This window comes from Hevea brasiliensis, chromosome 2 (assembly GCF_030052815.1).
Source record: "Hevea brasiliensis isolate MT/VB/25A 57/8 chromosome 2, ASM3005281v1, whole genome shotgun sequence".
In the NCBI taxonomy this organism is placed as follows: Eukaryota; Viridiplantae; Streptophyta; class Magnoliopsida; order Malpighiales; family Euphorbiaceae; genus Hevea; species Hevea brasiliensis.
The window spans coordinates 94,761,633-94,777,702 of record NC_079494.1 but is presented as its reverse complement, the minus strand read 5'-3'; the positions used below and the strand labels follow the sequence as shown (position 1 = coordinate 94,777,702).

Below are 16,070 nucleotides of genomic sequence, written 5' to 3'. Positions count from 1 at the left end.
GGGATATGCATTTAGAAAACTTAAAAATCGCATTGAGGTTTCAATATACTAATAATTTATATTATTAATGTGAATTGAAATTACTCTTTCTATGGTAGCTTGTGCTCCACAATAATATTGATTAGAGTTCTAATGTTAATTATTTGTGTACTCTTGTAGCAGCTGAACATGGATTCTAGTTCTAGCGGGCAAAATGATCCAACAAATGCAACTGATTCCACTCAAAGTGAACAAGAAACTACAATAAGTTCAAAATCAAAAGTGAAAAGAAAGCCAGTCATGCCAAGGTCTACAGTTTGGGATCACTTCACCAAGTTTAAAACTGATAATGGTGACACCAAAGGCAAGTGTAATTATTGTAATAAAGAATTTTGTTGTGATCCTAAGAGAAATGGAACCACTGCACTTAGGAATCATATGAATACTTGCAAAAAGCATCCACATGCCATTGAGACTAGGCAAGCACTATTGGATTTGCAACCAAATTCAAACAATGTAGAGGGTGAAGTAGGCACACTTACTACTTGGAAATATGATGAAAATGCAATTAGGGAGGCTCTTGTTTCCATGATTATCATTGATGAGTTGACATTTAAAATTGTAAAAGGTGAGGGATTTCGAAAATTTATGAGAGCTATATGTCCCAAGTTTAAGATTCCCTCTCGTTGGACTATTTCACGAGATTGTTATTTAGTGTATGTTGAGGAGAGGTCAAAATTGAAGTCTTATTTGAAGAGAAATTGTCAAAGGGTGAGTCTTACTACGGATACATGGACATCATTACAATGAATTAATTATTTGTGTATCACTGCTCATTTCATTGATAATGATTGGAAGTTACATAAGCAAATCATTAATTTTTGTCCTATTACAAGTCATAAAGGTGATGTAATTGGTAGAGCTATTGAAACTTGTTTGCTAGAGTGGGGGCTAGATAAGATATTCACCATTACAGTTGATAATGCCAGTTCAAATGATATAGCCATTTCTTATTTGAAAAAAAAGCTTGCAAATTGGGGTGTCACTGTTTCTAATTCTGATTACCTTCATATGAGGTGTATGGCACACATAGTTAATTTGGTTGTCATGGATGGCTTAAAAGATGTTGGTGAGTCGATCTTTGAAAGTAAGGAATGCAGTGAGATACATTAGGAGTTCTCCAGCTAGGTTGAAAAAGTTTAAGGAGTGTGTTGAATATGAAAAAAATTGATGGCAAGTCTTCTTTGTGTTTAGATGTGCCAACTAGGTGGAATTCAACTTATTTGATGTTGAATATAGCTTAAAAATATGAAAGGGCGTTCGAGAGGTATGAGTCACAAGAACCTATGTTTAGGCTTGAATTGGGAGAGAATGGAGTGCCTGATTTTCATGATTGGTCTGAATGTAGGAAAATGGCTGAAATTTTATCTCATTTTTATGAGCTTACTTTGCGTATTTCTGGTTCTCGGTATATCACATCTAACATGTTTTTTGGTGAGATAAGTGACTTGGCTTTTATTTTAAATCAATGGGTGGATAGTACTAATGTTGAGGTGAAAAATATGGGGGACAGAATGAAGAAAAAATTTGACAAGTACTGGGGGGATATAGATAAAATGAATAAATTGATTTATTTTGCTCCTGTTCTTGACCCTCGTGATAAGTTTGAATATATGGAGTTTTAATTTTGCCAAATGCATGGTGAAGAAAAGGGTGAGCAGTTGTTCCAGAAGGTGAAGTCATCTTTGATTGACTTATTTAATGAGTATAAGAAAATGTATCAAACTGATTGTGAGCAAATAAGTGATAACACTAGCTCACAGCTCTCAAGTGGTAGTGGTAGTATAATAAATCTAAAGCCCAAATTGTACTTGAAGCATCACTACAAGAAGCAAAACTTATAAAAAAATGGAGGTTTAGATTCAAAAACAGAGTTGGAAGTGTATCTCAATGAGGCAATTCAAGAGGACAAGGATGATTTTGATCTCTTAAAATGGTGGAAAATCAATTCTGAGAGATTTCCCATCCTTGGAAAAATGGCAAGAGATATATTGATAGTCCCAGTTTCAACTGTTGCATCAGAGAATGCTTTTAGTACTGGTGGGAGAGTACTAGATCCCTTTAGGAGTTCTTTAACTCCCAGAATTGTGGAAGCTTTGATATGTGCACAAGATTGGACACGTTCCTCAAATTGTCCAATAAATGTTGAGGAAGATTTAAAGGAACTTGAAAAGTTTGAAGAGGGTATGTAATAAATACATGTATTTAGATAATTTTTATCTTTTAATATTTTTATTTCAATATGGATTGATTTTTTTTTCCCCTTATATAATTCAATTTTCAGTACTGCCAAGTGTTGGCCTAACTCAATTAGGGGGATCAAGTTGTTCAACCCCTACCCTTAACTCTTAGATGTAAGTTTGATTGTTTAAAGTTTTATATTATTTTATGCTTTCATTAATTATTATATATCAATTGTCTTTTTTTTTATTATTTTATTTGTGTAGGTTCCCAAAGCTATTGCCTGTTGCCTCTTCATTTGAGGATGTTTTTGGATTTGGTTGGACTGCTCAAAATCAAATTATTGGAGATTTGATGGATTTTAATATTATGTTTAATTCTGTTGTTATTTGATGGATTTTAATATGGATTGTATTTAGCTTTTATCTTGTTGGAGATTTGGTATTTTATTATTATGTTGTTTTATGGATTTTAATAATAACTGAACTGGATTGTATTTAGAGTATGATTGTGGTTATTTTATCTTTTATTTCAATTATGTTTTGTTTTATGGTTTGGCATTTGATGCTTGGATTATTATTTGGTTTAATGGTTTTGTACTTTTATTTATTTTATGGTTTATTTGGCATAGTGACATTTTATTAAATTGATTGTTTATTTGATGCTACACAATTGATTTTATATGAATTGTATACCATGAAGTGTGAACAAATGCAAATGTGCAATTTACAGGTCAAGCAGGTCCGTTTGGCATTTGAAAAAAAATTGAAATTTCAGTTTTTCATTAACCGAACCGATAATAATTGGTTCGATTCAGTTCGATTTTTCTCTAATAAACGATTCGGTTCGGTTTACAATTTATGAGATTTTTGATTATCGATTATTTCGATTCGGTTCGATTCGGAACCGAACCAACCAAATGCTCACCCCTATCCACATTTATTCCCTCAACGGTTTTCCTTTCTATTAATATTCCTCTACAAAATCTAAATTGCGCAACAAAATTTTTCGGTACATAATAACTAGCAGCCTAAAAATGTGTGCCACTCTAGACGATGAGAAAAAATTTATTGGGCACGTCTTGTGTACATATATTATATTTTATAGTTATATAAAATTTATTTTTTATATTATAAAAATAATTTATTTTCCTGTGAGACAAAAAATTTTATTTTTTAGTATAGTTAGTCCTAAAGGGTTAGCATCACGAACAAAACGTATCATTTATATGTTAATTAATTAATTAGTATAAAACATATGGATGGTGTCATCCTTCTCCTTTAGCAACATTAACAGCTCTGCAACGAACAAACGAGTTGGGAGTTTATCTTCTTCGCTTGTTCCCATATATAGCCCCCTAGCTCTGCTTTTGCTTTATCGTCGTCGTCGTTGTTGACCGCTTCTCCGATTGAACCCGATTCTTCAATTTCAATGATTTAAGAAGAGAAACCAATCGTCGACTATACCGCCACCGTCTTACGGAAAATTAGAAGCAGATAAAAGAGATATGGCGATGCGGGACCTAGTTGCAGGAGGAGCGGCGTGTGCGGTTCCGGGTTCTTCATCTTCCAATCCTCTTGGCGCTCTTGCCAATACTCTTCTAGGCTCCTCTTCTAAGACTCAGGTAATAGCTTGCTTTGCCCTTTTCTTTCTCTTAATGAAGGAAACCGAATTTCATTTCTTTTTTTATCTCTTCATTTCTCTCAATCCAAACAAAGGGTAACGTCTTCAATTGGCTTATGTTTAGTGTTTGTGGGTACGCGTACTTATTTATGAACTTTTGGATTTTTCTGTAAACAGGAAAGGCTAAAGGAAATCCCTACAGCGACCGCTACAAGTTCGGAGAATCGTTTTTTCCAGGATGTTGAGGACCCTTTGAGAGCACTTCCAGGGGCTGAGTTTGAACAACAGCCATTTTCTCACCCTGGTGGTCAGGTTTGATATGTTGTTTTGGCTAAACGAAGCATTTAGTGAAAGGTTTTGTTGTTGCTACCATGTTAGTATCAACTGGGTTGTTTTTTTCTCATATACTTTTGTCTATATTGTCAGGGTTCGGAATTCCTTTGGGGGTTTCGCTCTACGGATCAGAATGGACTCGCAGATGCCTGGGATGAGATAGAGCGGTCTCATGTTCCTCGTCCATCTCAGGCTAACGTTCCTCAATTGGATCATGTATATGATCGTGGACCTCAGCTTCAACCGACTGTGTATGGTAATACTATGATTTCCCAATTTATAAGCTCATCTTATTCACTAATCCTATCAGAACATTTTGGATTTCATAACTATGTTTGGTTCAAATGAATTCTATAAATTTTTGTGGAATTGAATTCCATGTTTTGTATGTTTGGTTTGAAAAAAAAATGGATTTCAATTCCAGAAATTCAATAATTGATTATAACTAAAACTAATTCTTATAGAATTTGATGGAATTTGAAATGAATTCCACAAAACTAACACAGCAATATTTTTATTTTTGGACTAAAATGCCCTAAAATGCCCATGTATTCCTCATAAACACACTCTATCTCCCTCTCTTTTCTTCCTTCTCTCTCTCTCTCTCTCTCTCTCTCTCTCTCTCTCTCTCCCCCTATTTTTCTCCTACCTTTCTCTATAATTATGCACTTAATTGATGATACTATTTCTGTTGTTAAATATTATTAACTGATTTATTTGTTTGCTAATTGATATAAATTTTTTAGACATTTTTTATAAAGGAGGAAATTACAATTTTTTTTAAAAGAATTATTTTAAGAGTAGTTTAAGAAGTGAGGAAAAATAATTTTCAATTATAAAATTATACCAAATGTGAATTATATGAATTCAATTGAATTCTGTATTTTAAGTTGTGTCATACTAAACAGTGGAATTCATTTTCAAATGGATTATAGTTTTGTAATTGATTTGAACCAAACACCATATGCTCATAGCTAAATAAGTTAGTGAGTGATTAAGAAAGAAAGAAAACTTAAATGGTTTGTCAAGTGATAAGTAATCTAGACGAGGTGAGGTGCAAATTGCTGAAGAGTTTCATGATAAAAGAAATTTAAAGGTGTGAATTAGTTCCATTACCTTTGCTTATTAAAGAGTTGAAACTAACAGATGGTGAAGTAAGACAAGGTGATTAGGAGGATAGAGTATTTGAAGTTTCAGAAATCATGTTTTGTACTAGAAGATTAACTGGTATCATATTAAAAGTAGAATATTCCTTAGAGAAGTTGAAGTAATAGCCATGGAGGTACAGAATTGAGTGATGAGAGGATGGAATTATGTGTGCTTGTAGTTCTATATGATTGCAAGTTCGAAGAAAAGTAATGGTTGATGAACGGGAAATTATCTCAATATAATATCAAATTAGGTTCTCTGAGTTGCATAGATTATTTTGGTGCTAAATTCATGGGTCATGACTTATATAATTTATAAAGAATGTCTCTTTCAAGATCATGCTAGACCAAGTCACCATTGTGCCATAGTAAGAAATTCGCCCAAGTTGTATGAATGATTTAAAATTCAATGCATATCATGGAAGCGCTTCCACTATATCACTCACACCACTCACACCACAGGATCCATTAAAACAGTAACAAAATATTGCATAACATAATATTTTTATATCTACATTACATACCGTTCATCTATATCAGCTGTGGCAGTATTTTAGTGTCTAGTATTAAATAAACACTGTAGCACAGGATTGAGAAAGAATTCTCATGTGCATTTTTTTTTTCTTTTTGGGGTATGTTTTGTACTTAATATATTGCAGGACCACCCCAAAGAGTGTTGTCAAACTTCTTACACTCGTTTGTTGAAAGTAGCCATGGTGGAATCCCTTTTCGTCCTGCTCCACTGCCATTGTTAGGATTATCTGAAGGCGACAAACAATGCATACGTGATCGTAGCAGCATAATGGCTAGGCACTTTTTTGCTGATAAGAATGAAGATTTCATTAATGCACAGGTCCTTTTCCTTTTATTTGTTATAGGAAGTATGCAAGCTATTATTCTCTCTTAAATTTTCATTCTCATTCTTTGAGCAAAACTATAGGCATGTCTTGACTTAGGTTTTATCTCCAGGTGAATGCGCTATTGTCTTCATTAGACATTGATAGTGATGCCCATGCAAAGGGGCGTCTACCTAGGAGATTTCGAGACTTGGAGGATTACTGGAATGAGTCACAAGGTAGTTTGAGACCAGGTCCTCATCTTGCTGATGGGTGGATTTCAGAATTTAGCCAGCACAGATTAGACCATAGTGATCCTGATGCTTGGGCTCATGCATTTGAACGGCAACATGGTGCTAATAGTTGTGTCTCTGAATTTGAGCAGGTACTTGCATTTGGCATTAATCTTTAAATTTGCAGATGGATCACACTCATTGTTTTGAACATCACATGGTTGATCTTGGAATCTTCTCACTTATACATTTGTCAAAGGTGGACTTGAAATTGTAGGTTCATTAAGATATGATTCCTGAAAATTGGTTGTATGAATATTTGGACATGGCATGAATGATGTATTTTATCTTGTCTTATTTATTTTTGGTTATAGGAACAACTGTTGGCATCAATGGATCAAATAAGAGGGGCAAATATCCCAAACTTAGCAGCAATGGAACAGACTCGTATGCTTGCCCACACACTTGCTCAAAATAATGACCCTAAATTTCAGGTTTTTATGCTCTATGATCACGCAAATTTTCCACATTGTGTGCACTTTCTTTCCTGTTTCTGGTTGCTTATGGTTTTTGTATTGTGGAGACTCAATAACGGATATGCACATTAGAATTAACAGTATACTCTGGTTCCTAATAAACATTTGCATCTTGTATATGATCCATTTTTTGGTGGAATCAATTTAAGCAAAGGACTCCCTCTTTTCAATCAGCGTGATAGCACCTAAGTTGGAATTGTTGAAACCTTCATTTTTTTTTTCTTTGAGAAAATTAGAGCAACCTTTGATCCTATTGTTTTGAAATTCAAGCATTGAGTCTTATTTAGTGCTTATCAATGCTGGGGCATTTCTAAGTGTTAATAATTTTAGTGGTGAAGAACAGTGTATTTCAGACTGTCATTTAAAATGGTGTAGTAGGTTTTATTCAACTAATTATATGTCATGTATGCATATGCCACCAGTTTTACACTCTTAGATGTCCATAGACTGGAAATTAGATCCTGTCTTATTCATGCATTATTGCATGGCCATTTATTTCTCCAGTTCTAAAAGTGGTAGTGAAAAGTGATTGAGGCCTTATTTGTATTTTTTTTGAGCAATTGCATTAATTGTATTATACCGAAGAAGATGTTATTGGATGATGGAAACAAGTGGATTTGGATTGGTAGCTTTTTGTTAGTGATTGATTGGTAATGGTCAACTGACTTCAAACCAGCTATAACACGTGATTGGCACAATCATATTTGAGAACAAAAGCCTTAAACATGGTTACATCACTATGCATTAAGAAATATTCGTCACTGAAGGACTTATATTATGTATTTGTATGTGTACTTTTTCTGTCTTTATTGCTATTTATGCTAGAATATTTATCAAATGCCAATGGCATGCAGAATTCAAAGTTTCTTCAATTTGTGTCAAAGATGAGTCGTGGTGAACTTATTATTGATGATAATCAAGTCAAGCCAGCCGCTGGACCTAGTGACTGGGCAACAGAATATCAACAAAAGTATACTGGGGGTACTTCTTGGGCTGATGAATATGTACGTGATGAGGCAAGTAAAGATTTACAGATAGCACGAAAAAAGGGATTTTTATTATGTTTTTTGATTGCCAAATCGTATGCACGTACTTATTCATACACTTGAATGTAACAATGTACATTTTGAAGCCTAAATATTAAAACTTAAGAGAATGGTGTATGTATAGTAATCCTGTGTGACTTGTATGATTTGCAAAAAGTTTTGCAGTATTAAATTATATTGAAGTTCATAATAGATAAGATTTTTTCTCGTAATAGCTGTCATGCTCTCCTCTCCGTTCTCCCTATCTTTTTCCATCCTTTTGGTGGATTGGGATTTGGGAGTGTTCTCTTTTCTCTTGATTTCGCTTTGCATAGAGTGAAGTGGGCTTCATTGAGGTACTTAACTAATAAGTAAGCTACAGGTGTGGGCTTTTTCCCTGATATGGCAGCTCTTGTACTGTTTGGAAGAGAGGAAAGTCACTTTACCTAGTTTGGGAAGGGGAGAGAAACTGGAGCTCAAAATTTTCTCTATGGCCCACAAAAACTAGTCTAGAGAAAGGGGATGGGGACTTTGAATATTACTTCTTTAACCTGTACTAGCCATTTGTTATCCAAAAAGCTAAGGTCAAAAATTGTAATTTTAAAGAACTTTCTTCCATTATCCTTCTCATTTTCTTGAAAATAACTTTCTTACACACACACACACACACACACACACACACACATATATATTTATTTTTATTTGTTTCCTCCTATCTTCTTCTTCGCAAGAAGAGGCCATGATAGAAATACAATTAACATAGGGTCTGTTTGGCATTGTTGTTGGATCTACTATTAAAAGAAGCACCTTTTTAAATATATTAGTTAAAGAGTACTAAAAATTGATTTAAAATTGAATTTGATATGTTTTAGCCATAAGAACAATAAAATAACAAAATATATTTTTTTCAACATCATTTAAAATGGTGCTTTTATCACCCTGAATCTCAATGCTGGATGGGGTTATACAACAAGAAGATGATATGCCTGGGAAACTCCATTAAGTTGTTATTAATAGCCTACATGGAATATCTGTAATATTATCAAATACTGAGGGTATTCTTAATTTATTCCGCCTTTTGCATTCCAGTTTCAAATTCTTTAATAGTCACGCTTGAAAGTCAAAGTTTATTGACCAAGAAATCAGGTCTACAGTTTTGGCACATGGACAGTCGGACAATTGCAGAAGGGAATGAGACCTAGAAAGAGATAGCAGATATTGCTGTTGCTTAGCTTGAGAATTAATATATGCATGAAATTCTGTGTTCTGCAAGGTGCTAAAGTTTCATTTTATGCAAGGCCCCTATCCAAGTCTTGGTGGTCTTGGGTTTGAGCTTTAGGCAAACCCAAGACACATTGACAGTACCATTGCCATACACCTGTGGGGAGATGATGCAACAATTGTATAAATATGTCTATTTTATGCACCTAAAAATGCAAGTGTGATTTGATTCAACAAATATCCTGCTGAAGTAACCAATTAGTTAAATTCTTCTAATAACAGAGACCAAGACATGCTGGAGCACTCATTTAGCAATGCTAGCAAGACATAGTTGTTACCATGTTAGCAAATTAGGCAATGTATCTTTCTCTACTTCTTTGTATTTTTTTCCTCTTCAAGATCAGAGAGGTGAAAAGTCTAATTTTGAAACTGAAAAGTAATTGGGATATGGCTTTCTTGAGCAGAGCAGAGTGGTTATCAAACTTGAAATTTTATGGTAGTCGTTGTTAAAACTTCTACTTTTGAGGGCAGAACTGTGTGGGGCAGCTAAGGTTCTATGTATGTGTGATGGCCTGTTTGTCGGTAATTTGTTTAAAGAGCATGTACCTTTTAATTATTAGTTGGCCTCTGTTTATATTTTCTAGCAACTAATTTTATCTCTTTTAGGTTTCACATGGACCTGATCGATGGGTGAATGAGTTTGCCACTGAAAGAGAGCAAAATGGGTCTGTTGATGATCAATGGGTAAATGAATTCTCAAAGTTGCATGTTAATGACTGGGTAGAAGAATTTGGGCAGCAGGTAGAGGAAGGAGCATTGGGGGATAGTTCTGCTGATGCCTGGGCAAATGCCTATGATGAGTAAGTAAAATAGAAACTTATGAGAAATTAGTTTTTCATATGGATCGACACTCAAACATGGCAATTAATAGGCTGTTTTGTGTTATTTAATCATGGTAGGTTGGTTGGGGAGGGGGGGGGAGCAGGATTTTTTGTGGGTTTGGTGGTGTTCAGTGAAGATCCTCTTTTATCTCATATTAAACATCTGCATTGTCCTACTACTTTAACCATTTCAACTAGAGTCACTGTCCACATTGAATAAGGGCAATGAATTTTTTTTTTCTTTTCCTGAGTTATTGTTATAGTTATTACTTGCCAGGTTGGGGGCAATCTCCAGTTCCACTGATTGAGAACTTCTAGATTAGGTGCTACATTTCCGTTCATCCTTTTAGTTACTTTTCTTGTTAATTTCTGCTTTTTAAGTCATTATTTGCATCGTTGGATAACTTGTGTATTGCTATTTTCTTTTTATTTTCACTATTTTACTTTCGAAGGTGTTGATACACACGCAAACGAATGCTGAGCATTGGGTCTCTGTTACCTGAATATGTTTTTTGTTTTTATCAGTTTTTTTTAGAGGAATTGCTTTGTTTTGAAAATATTTGGTCATGATATAATATAAGAGAATGAAATTTTGACCGAGTGCCAATTGCTAGTGCAATTTCTTTTCTATTCTGTTTTTGGTGATGAGTGTATTATAACAATGTACAGGTACCTCAATGAACAAGTAGCTGTCAAGAAGCAGTCAGAAGCTTCAAGGGGAGTTTATGTGTTCTCTGATATGAATCCTTATGTTGGTCACCCCAATCCCTTAAGAGAGGGCCAGGAGCTATTCCGCAAAGGGCTTTTGAGTGAAGCGGTGCTTGCTTTAGAGGCTGAAGTCTTGAAAAACCCAGATAACGCTGAAGGTTGGAGGTTACTTGGAATAGCACATGCAGAAAATGATGATGATCAACAGGTTATTCAACTTATAATCTAAATTATTGGATTATGAAGTTTCTTTACATCTTCTGTAATCGTCAACATAGTTGGTTTCTCTTACTTTACAATAACTTCTCAAAATAGTTACCACAGGCTTGCCCCTATCATTTCCTTATTATATCTCTTTGTCTTTGCAAAGTTGACATGTAATGTTATGTCGTAGGCCTTGTTTTCATGAAGGCACTGCTATTGATTATATTGGGGCTTCTATATTGTCTGTCGTAGGATATATTTGTCATTATTATGAACTAGAAAGTGGAACAGATCCAGAAATCTCACCTACAGCAATATTAGAGGGAGTTCCATTTTTACCTATCGGCTGTTTCCTCCAATCCTTGATGTAGAAAATCCTTTGCCTTTTAGGTGTATCAAGTTGCAACAAACACAATATTTCATATTCCATTCATGAGAAGTTTTTATGACAAGAAGCTAAGTTTTGCTAGGAGACATACCAAATTTGTTTCATTTTTTGGCTTTCTCTCTAGAATCATATTTTGTCTTGGAAATATGTCCATAATCATGTGGCTGCTTGGTGACGATTTACACTGTTCTTGTATATTTTGTATGCATCTGCAGCTATTTTCTACCTCATCTATTGTTTTCCTCTATGAACTTCCATAAATACTTCTCAATCAGCATTGAATTTTGAAGCCTTTCTAATTATTTGGATGTTTATCTGGCATAAATTTTATGTGGAGCATTTGAGTTTCTAAAATCCCTAAAATTTTCCTGGGGATGTTGGTTTTGGGTGATTAAATTTTAACATTGCAAGAACTAGACATGTTTGATGTCATGATCATTTTTATCTTAATGTAATAGGCATAATTAATTAATTTAGCCGACTTGGTAATTCTTGACCTAATAATTAGTAAAGGGGTACAAGTTGCAAAAACTTGATTTTTCATCAATCCTGTATTCTGAATTCAAGTATTGTTCTGTTTGTTAAATGAAAGAGTCTGCCTAGTTGAGGTTTCGATGTGGTATTGTTATGATAAAATACATTGATATCTGTACAGGCTATTGCAGCAATGATGCGTGCACAGGAGGCTGATCCCACAAATCTTGAAGTGCTTCTTGCCCTTGGTGTGAGTCATACAAATGGTAAGCCATTGCTTCTTCACATGTTTAGAATCAAGACATATAATCTTAAATTTCTAAGCTATTTTTGGTCATAGTGCTTTTACAACATTCGTGTTTTGTATGTATTTTTTTTTTTGAGGCCTAATGGCACCAAAAATCCAAACTTTAGCGACTTTTGGCATTTTAATCAAAATCTTTTAATTTTGAATCAATTGACCAAATTTTGAAAATTTGTTTAAATTTTATCCAAAATTAAAATTGGAATTAAGGGGAGTGTGCCCATGCTGATGTGTCCTGACACTAAAGAAGGGGAGAAAGATATTTATAGATTAGCAAGGAGTAGAGAAAGGAAATGTCAAGATCTCAATCAAGTTAGGTGCATTAAGGATAAAGAAGGAAAAGTGTTGGTGAAAGATGAGGACATTAAAGAAAGATGGAGAAATTATTTTAATGATCTCTTTAATAATAGTCAAAATGGAAATAGCGTGAATATAGATTATAGAATAATAGAAAAGAATGTAAATTATACTAGAAGGATTAGATCTTTAGAAGTAAAGGAAGCACTTAAGAGAATGAAAGTAGGTAAAGCCTGTGGACCCGATGAAATACCAATTGAAGTGTGGAAGTATATGGGAGATATGGGAGTGGCATGGTTAACTAAATTATTTAATAATATTCTAAACTCAAAGAAAATGCCTGATGAATGGAGGAAGAGTATTTTAGTACCTATTTTTAAAAATAAGGGAGACATACAGAGTTGCTCAAACTATAGGGGAATTAAACTCATGAGCCATACTATGAAGTTGTGGGAGAGAGTTGTGGAGCATCGACTACGTCATGATACTTCTATCTCTCTCAATCAATTTGGTTTCATGCCCAGTCGTTCAACTATGGAAGCGATCTTTCTCATTAGAAGCTTGATGGAGAAATATAGAGATGGGAAGAAAGATCTACACATGGTTTTTATTGATTTGGAGAAGGCTTATGATAGTGTTCCAAGAGAGGTCTTATGGAATGCGTTAGAACAAAAGAGGGTATCTATTAGGTACATACAAGTATTGAAAGATATGTATGAAGGAGCAACTACTATTGTGCGCACAGTGGGAGGGGACACAAGAGATTTTCCGATCTCAATTGGATTACACCAAGGATCAGCCATAAGCCCTTACCTTTTTACATTAGTTTTAGATGAACTGACGAAACATATACAAGAGAGTATTCCTTGGTGCATGATGTTTGCGGATGATATTGTTCTGATAGATGAGACACGAGAAGGAGTCAATAGAAAGCTAGAACTTTGGAGAAGTACTCTAGAGTCAAAGGGTTTTAAGTTAAGTAGAACGAAGACAGAATACATGCATTGCAAGTTCAGTGAAGGCCAAACCGGTGATAGGGAAGGAGTTAGTTTGAATGGAGTGGCACTGTCCCAAAGTAATCACTTTAAATATCTAGGCTCAGTCCTTCAAGTAGATGGGGGATGTGAGGAGGATGTTAGTCATAGGATTAAAGCCGGATGGTTGAAGTGGAGACGTGCCACGGGAGTTTTATGTGATCGTAAGATTCCCAATAAATTGAAAGGAAAATTCTACCGCATGACCATACGACCAGGCTATGCTATATGGTAGTGAGTGTTGGGCCTTTGAAAGAGTCGTATGCATCTAAGATAAGAGTTGCAGAGATGAGAATGTTAAGGTGGATGAGTGGCCATACTAGACTAGATAAAGTCCGTAATGAAAGTATTAGAGAAAAGGTAGGAGTGGTGCCAATTGAAGATAAGTTGAGAGAAGGGAGATTGAGGTGGTTTGGTCATGTGAAGCGTAGACATACGGAGGCTCCAGTTAGACAAGTAGAGCACATTAGGCTAGAGGATAGAAAGAAAAAAGGGGTAGACCTAAATTGACTTGGAGGAGAGTAGTACAGCATGACTTAGAAGCATTACACATTTCTGAGGATTTAACCCAAAATCGTTCAGAGTGGAAAAAGCGAATCCATATAGCCGACCCTAAATTTTTGGGATAAAGGCTTAGTTGAGTTGAGTTGAGTTGTATGGGTGGGTCGCATATGGCACGTAGGATTAAAAAAATTAACAAAATAAACTAACCAAATTATAAAATGAAAAATTACATAAAGAAAGCTATGTTTGTGGAGGATAATATTCAAAATTAGGAATGTTTGATATGGTTGAATTTGCATCTTCAAGTTGGTGAAGTTTCAAAAAGGCTTTTGCTTAACAAGCAATAAGCTGTAAATTACATCCTAAAAAATTGAGGAATCCAAATTGCTTCCTTGGTCAAATAGAAAAATGTAATAAGTTTCCCTAAGTAGGGCTGTGCACGGTTCTTGGGGGAACCGAAACAAACCGAAGAACCATACCGAACCGAAGAACCGTATCGAACCAAATTTATTTTGATACTTTGGTTTGCTTTAGGTTCTTCACTAAGAACCGAACCAGAACCGTACTGAAACTGAACCGGAATCGAACTGAGAACCGAACTTATACATATGTGTTTCTATATTTTTTTAGATATATTATATACTTTCAATATAATTATATATATTTATATATGTACATATAATTATAAACTAAATACAACCTAATATTATATTTCATTTTTCTATATTTTCTCAATAATTTTAGTGATTATATGATATACTTATACTATTATATTATATAATATATTTAACCTAAATTATATATACACTTTATAGTTAAAAATTATATAGTTTAGGTATAGCCAAAAGATATATTATATGATATATTATATATTAATAATCTAATTTAAAACTTAAATGTCAATTCAAGAATGACTTTTTCAAGAAATAATTATAGAAAATTATTTTAAGAAAGGAGAATCGAACCGAAACAGTATCGAACCGAACCAGAATCGAAGAATCGAGAACTGTATCAAAATTTCGGTTCGGTTTCGGTTCCTAGCCAAATCCCGAACCGAACACCCCTATCCCTAAGCGCACTCTTCCAATTTCCAATCTTTTGTGCATTTGCAAAAGGATTTACATGCTTCTCCAATGACTACAACTTTTGCAACTCGGTCCTGGTTATCGCTCGTGAAAACGCAAGTGCTATCGAGCATTTTTAGCTTGTCCTAAGTTGACGAACTACCCAATTGGTTAAGCATTGTAGATCTGTTGTGATAATAATTGATGCATAGTGGAACAGAAGAGCACGAACAGCAATCTACCTGCCTAAAGTGGAGAAAGCTACTGAATGGAGATATGAAAAGTTCATGACTAGATAACTCAATACATTTTGAGCTCGAGTCCAAAGGAGACCACATAAGTGGAAATTCAAATTTAGAAAAAGGTCGCACATAACTCTAGAAGCAAAGAAGCAAAAAAAAAAAAAAAAAGAAATTGCATCTGGAAAGCTGCATAATAAACACAATTCAGAATCTACCTAAGACCTCAAATCCAGGAATGGATCCCCACCAATTTAGCTAGTTTTTGAAATACTGGAATGCCAAGCAACATAAAAATCCACACTTTCTCTACCCCATGATTAACTTCCAGATCATTGATCAAAAAGAATAGAAAACTTCAACATAAAAGAAAAAACAAGCAAAGATGGAACTAATTTGTAGAGAATTTTTTAATTTAGGGTTTATGTAATTTTTCATTTTACAATTTTATCCTATATTTTTTAATCTTATTTGTTATGTGGGACCTACCCATAAATAATAAAAAATACCACATGCTAATCCACATCAGCAAAAGTGCACTCTGCCCCCATTTTCAATGTTAAAATTGGATAAAATTTAACAAATTTTCAAAATTCAAACAATCAATCCAGAATTTAAAGATTTAGATTAAAACGCCAAAAGTCTCAAAGGTTTGGATTTTTGGGGCCATTAGGGTTTTTTTTTTTATATTTTTATTTTATTATTATTTTGTATCAGAACTCTTGAAAATATATTATATTATATAATAGTTGTTAAAGTATTGAATTTAAGAGAATGAACGAACAATTACTTGTATTT

At 34.2% G+C, this 16,070-nt stretch overlaps 1 protein-coding gene across 3 annotated transcripts in view; it reads left to right on the top strand.

Annotated features, from left to right (window-relative positions):
* Positions 1-3,470: 3,470 nt before the first annotated feature.
* LOC110662737 (peroxisome biogenesis protein 5) overlaps positions 3,471-16,070 on the top strand; it is a 41,224-nt gene continuing 28,624 nt past the window's right edge. The window contains exons 1-10 of one of the 3 annotated variants that reach the window (XM_058136092.1): positions 3,472-3,844; positions 4,021-4,155; positions 4,270-4,432; positions 5,984-6,177; positions 6,294-6,545; positions 6,768-6,887; positions 7,784-7,933; positions 9,842-10,035; positions 10,726-10,972; positions 12,012-12,096. In XM_058136092.1, the coding sequence (XP_057992075.1) occupies positions 3,728-3,844; positions 4,021-4,155; positions 4,270-4,432; positions 5,984-6,177; positions 6,294-6,545; positions 6,768-6,887; positions 7,784-7,933; positions 9,842-10,035; positions 10,726-10,972; positions 12,012-12,096 (1,657 nt within the window). In that variant the 5' untranslated portion in view covers positions 3,472-3,727. Of the gene's footprint in view, positions 3,845-4,020; positions 4,156-4,269; positions 4,433-5,983; positions 6,178-6,293; positions 6,546-6,767; positions 6,888-7,783; positions 7,946-9,841; positions 10,036-10,725; positions 10,973-12,011; positions 12,097-16,070 lie in introns of all 3 variants that reach the window. The other 2 variants (XM_058136089.1, XM_058136096.1) reach the window with 2 other exon arrangements.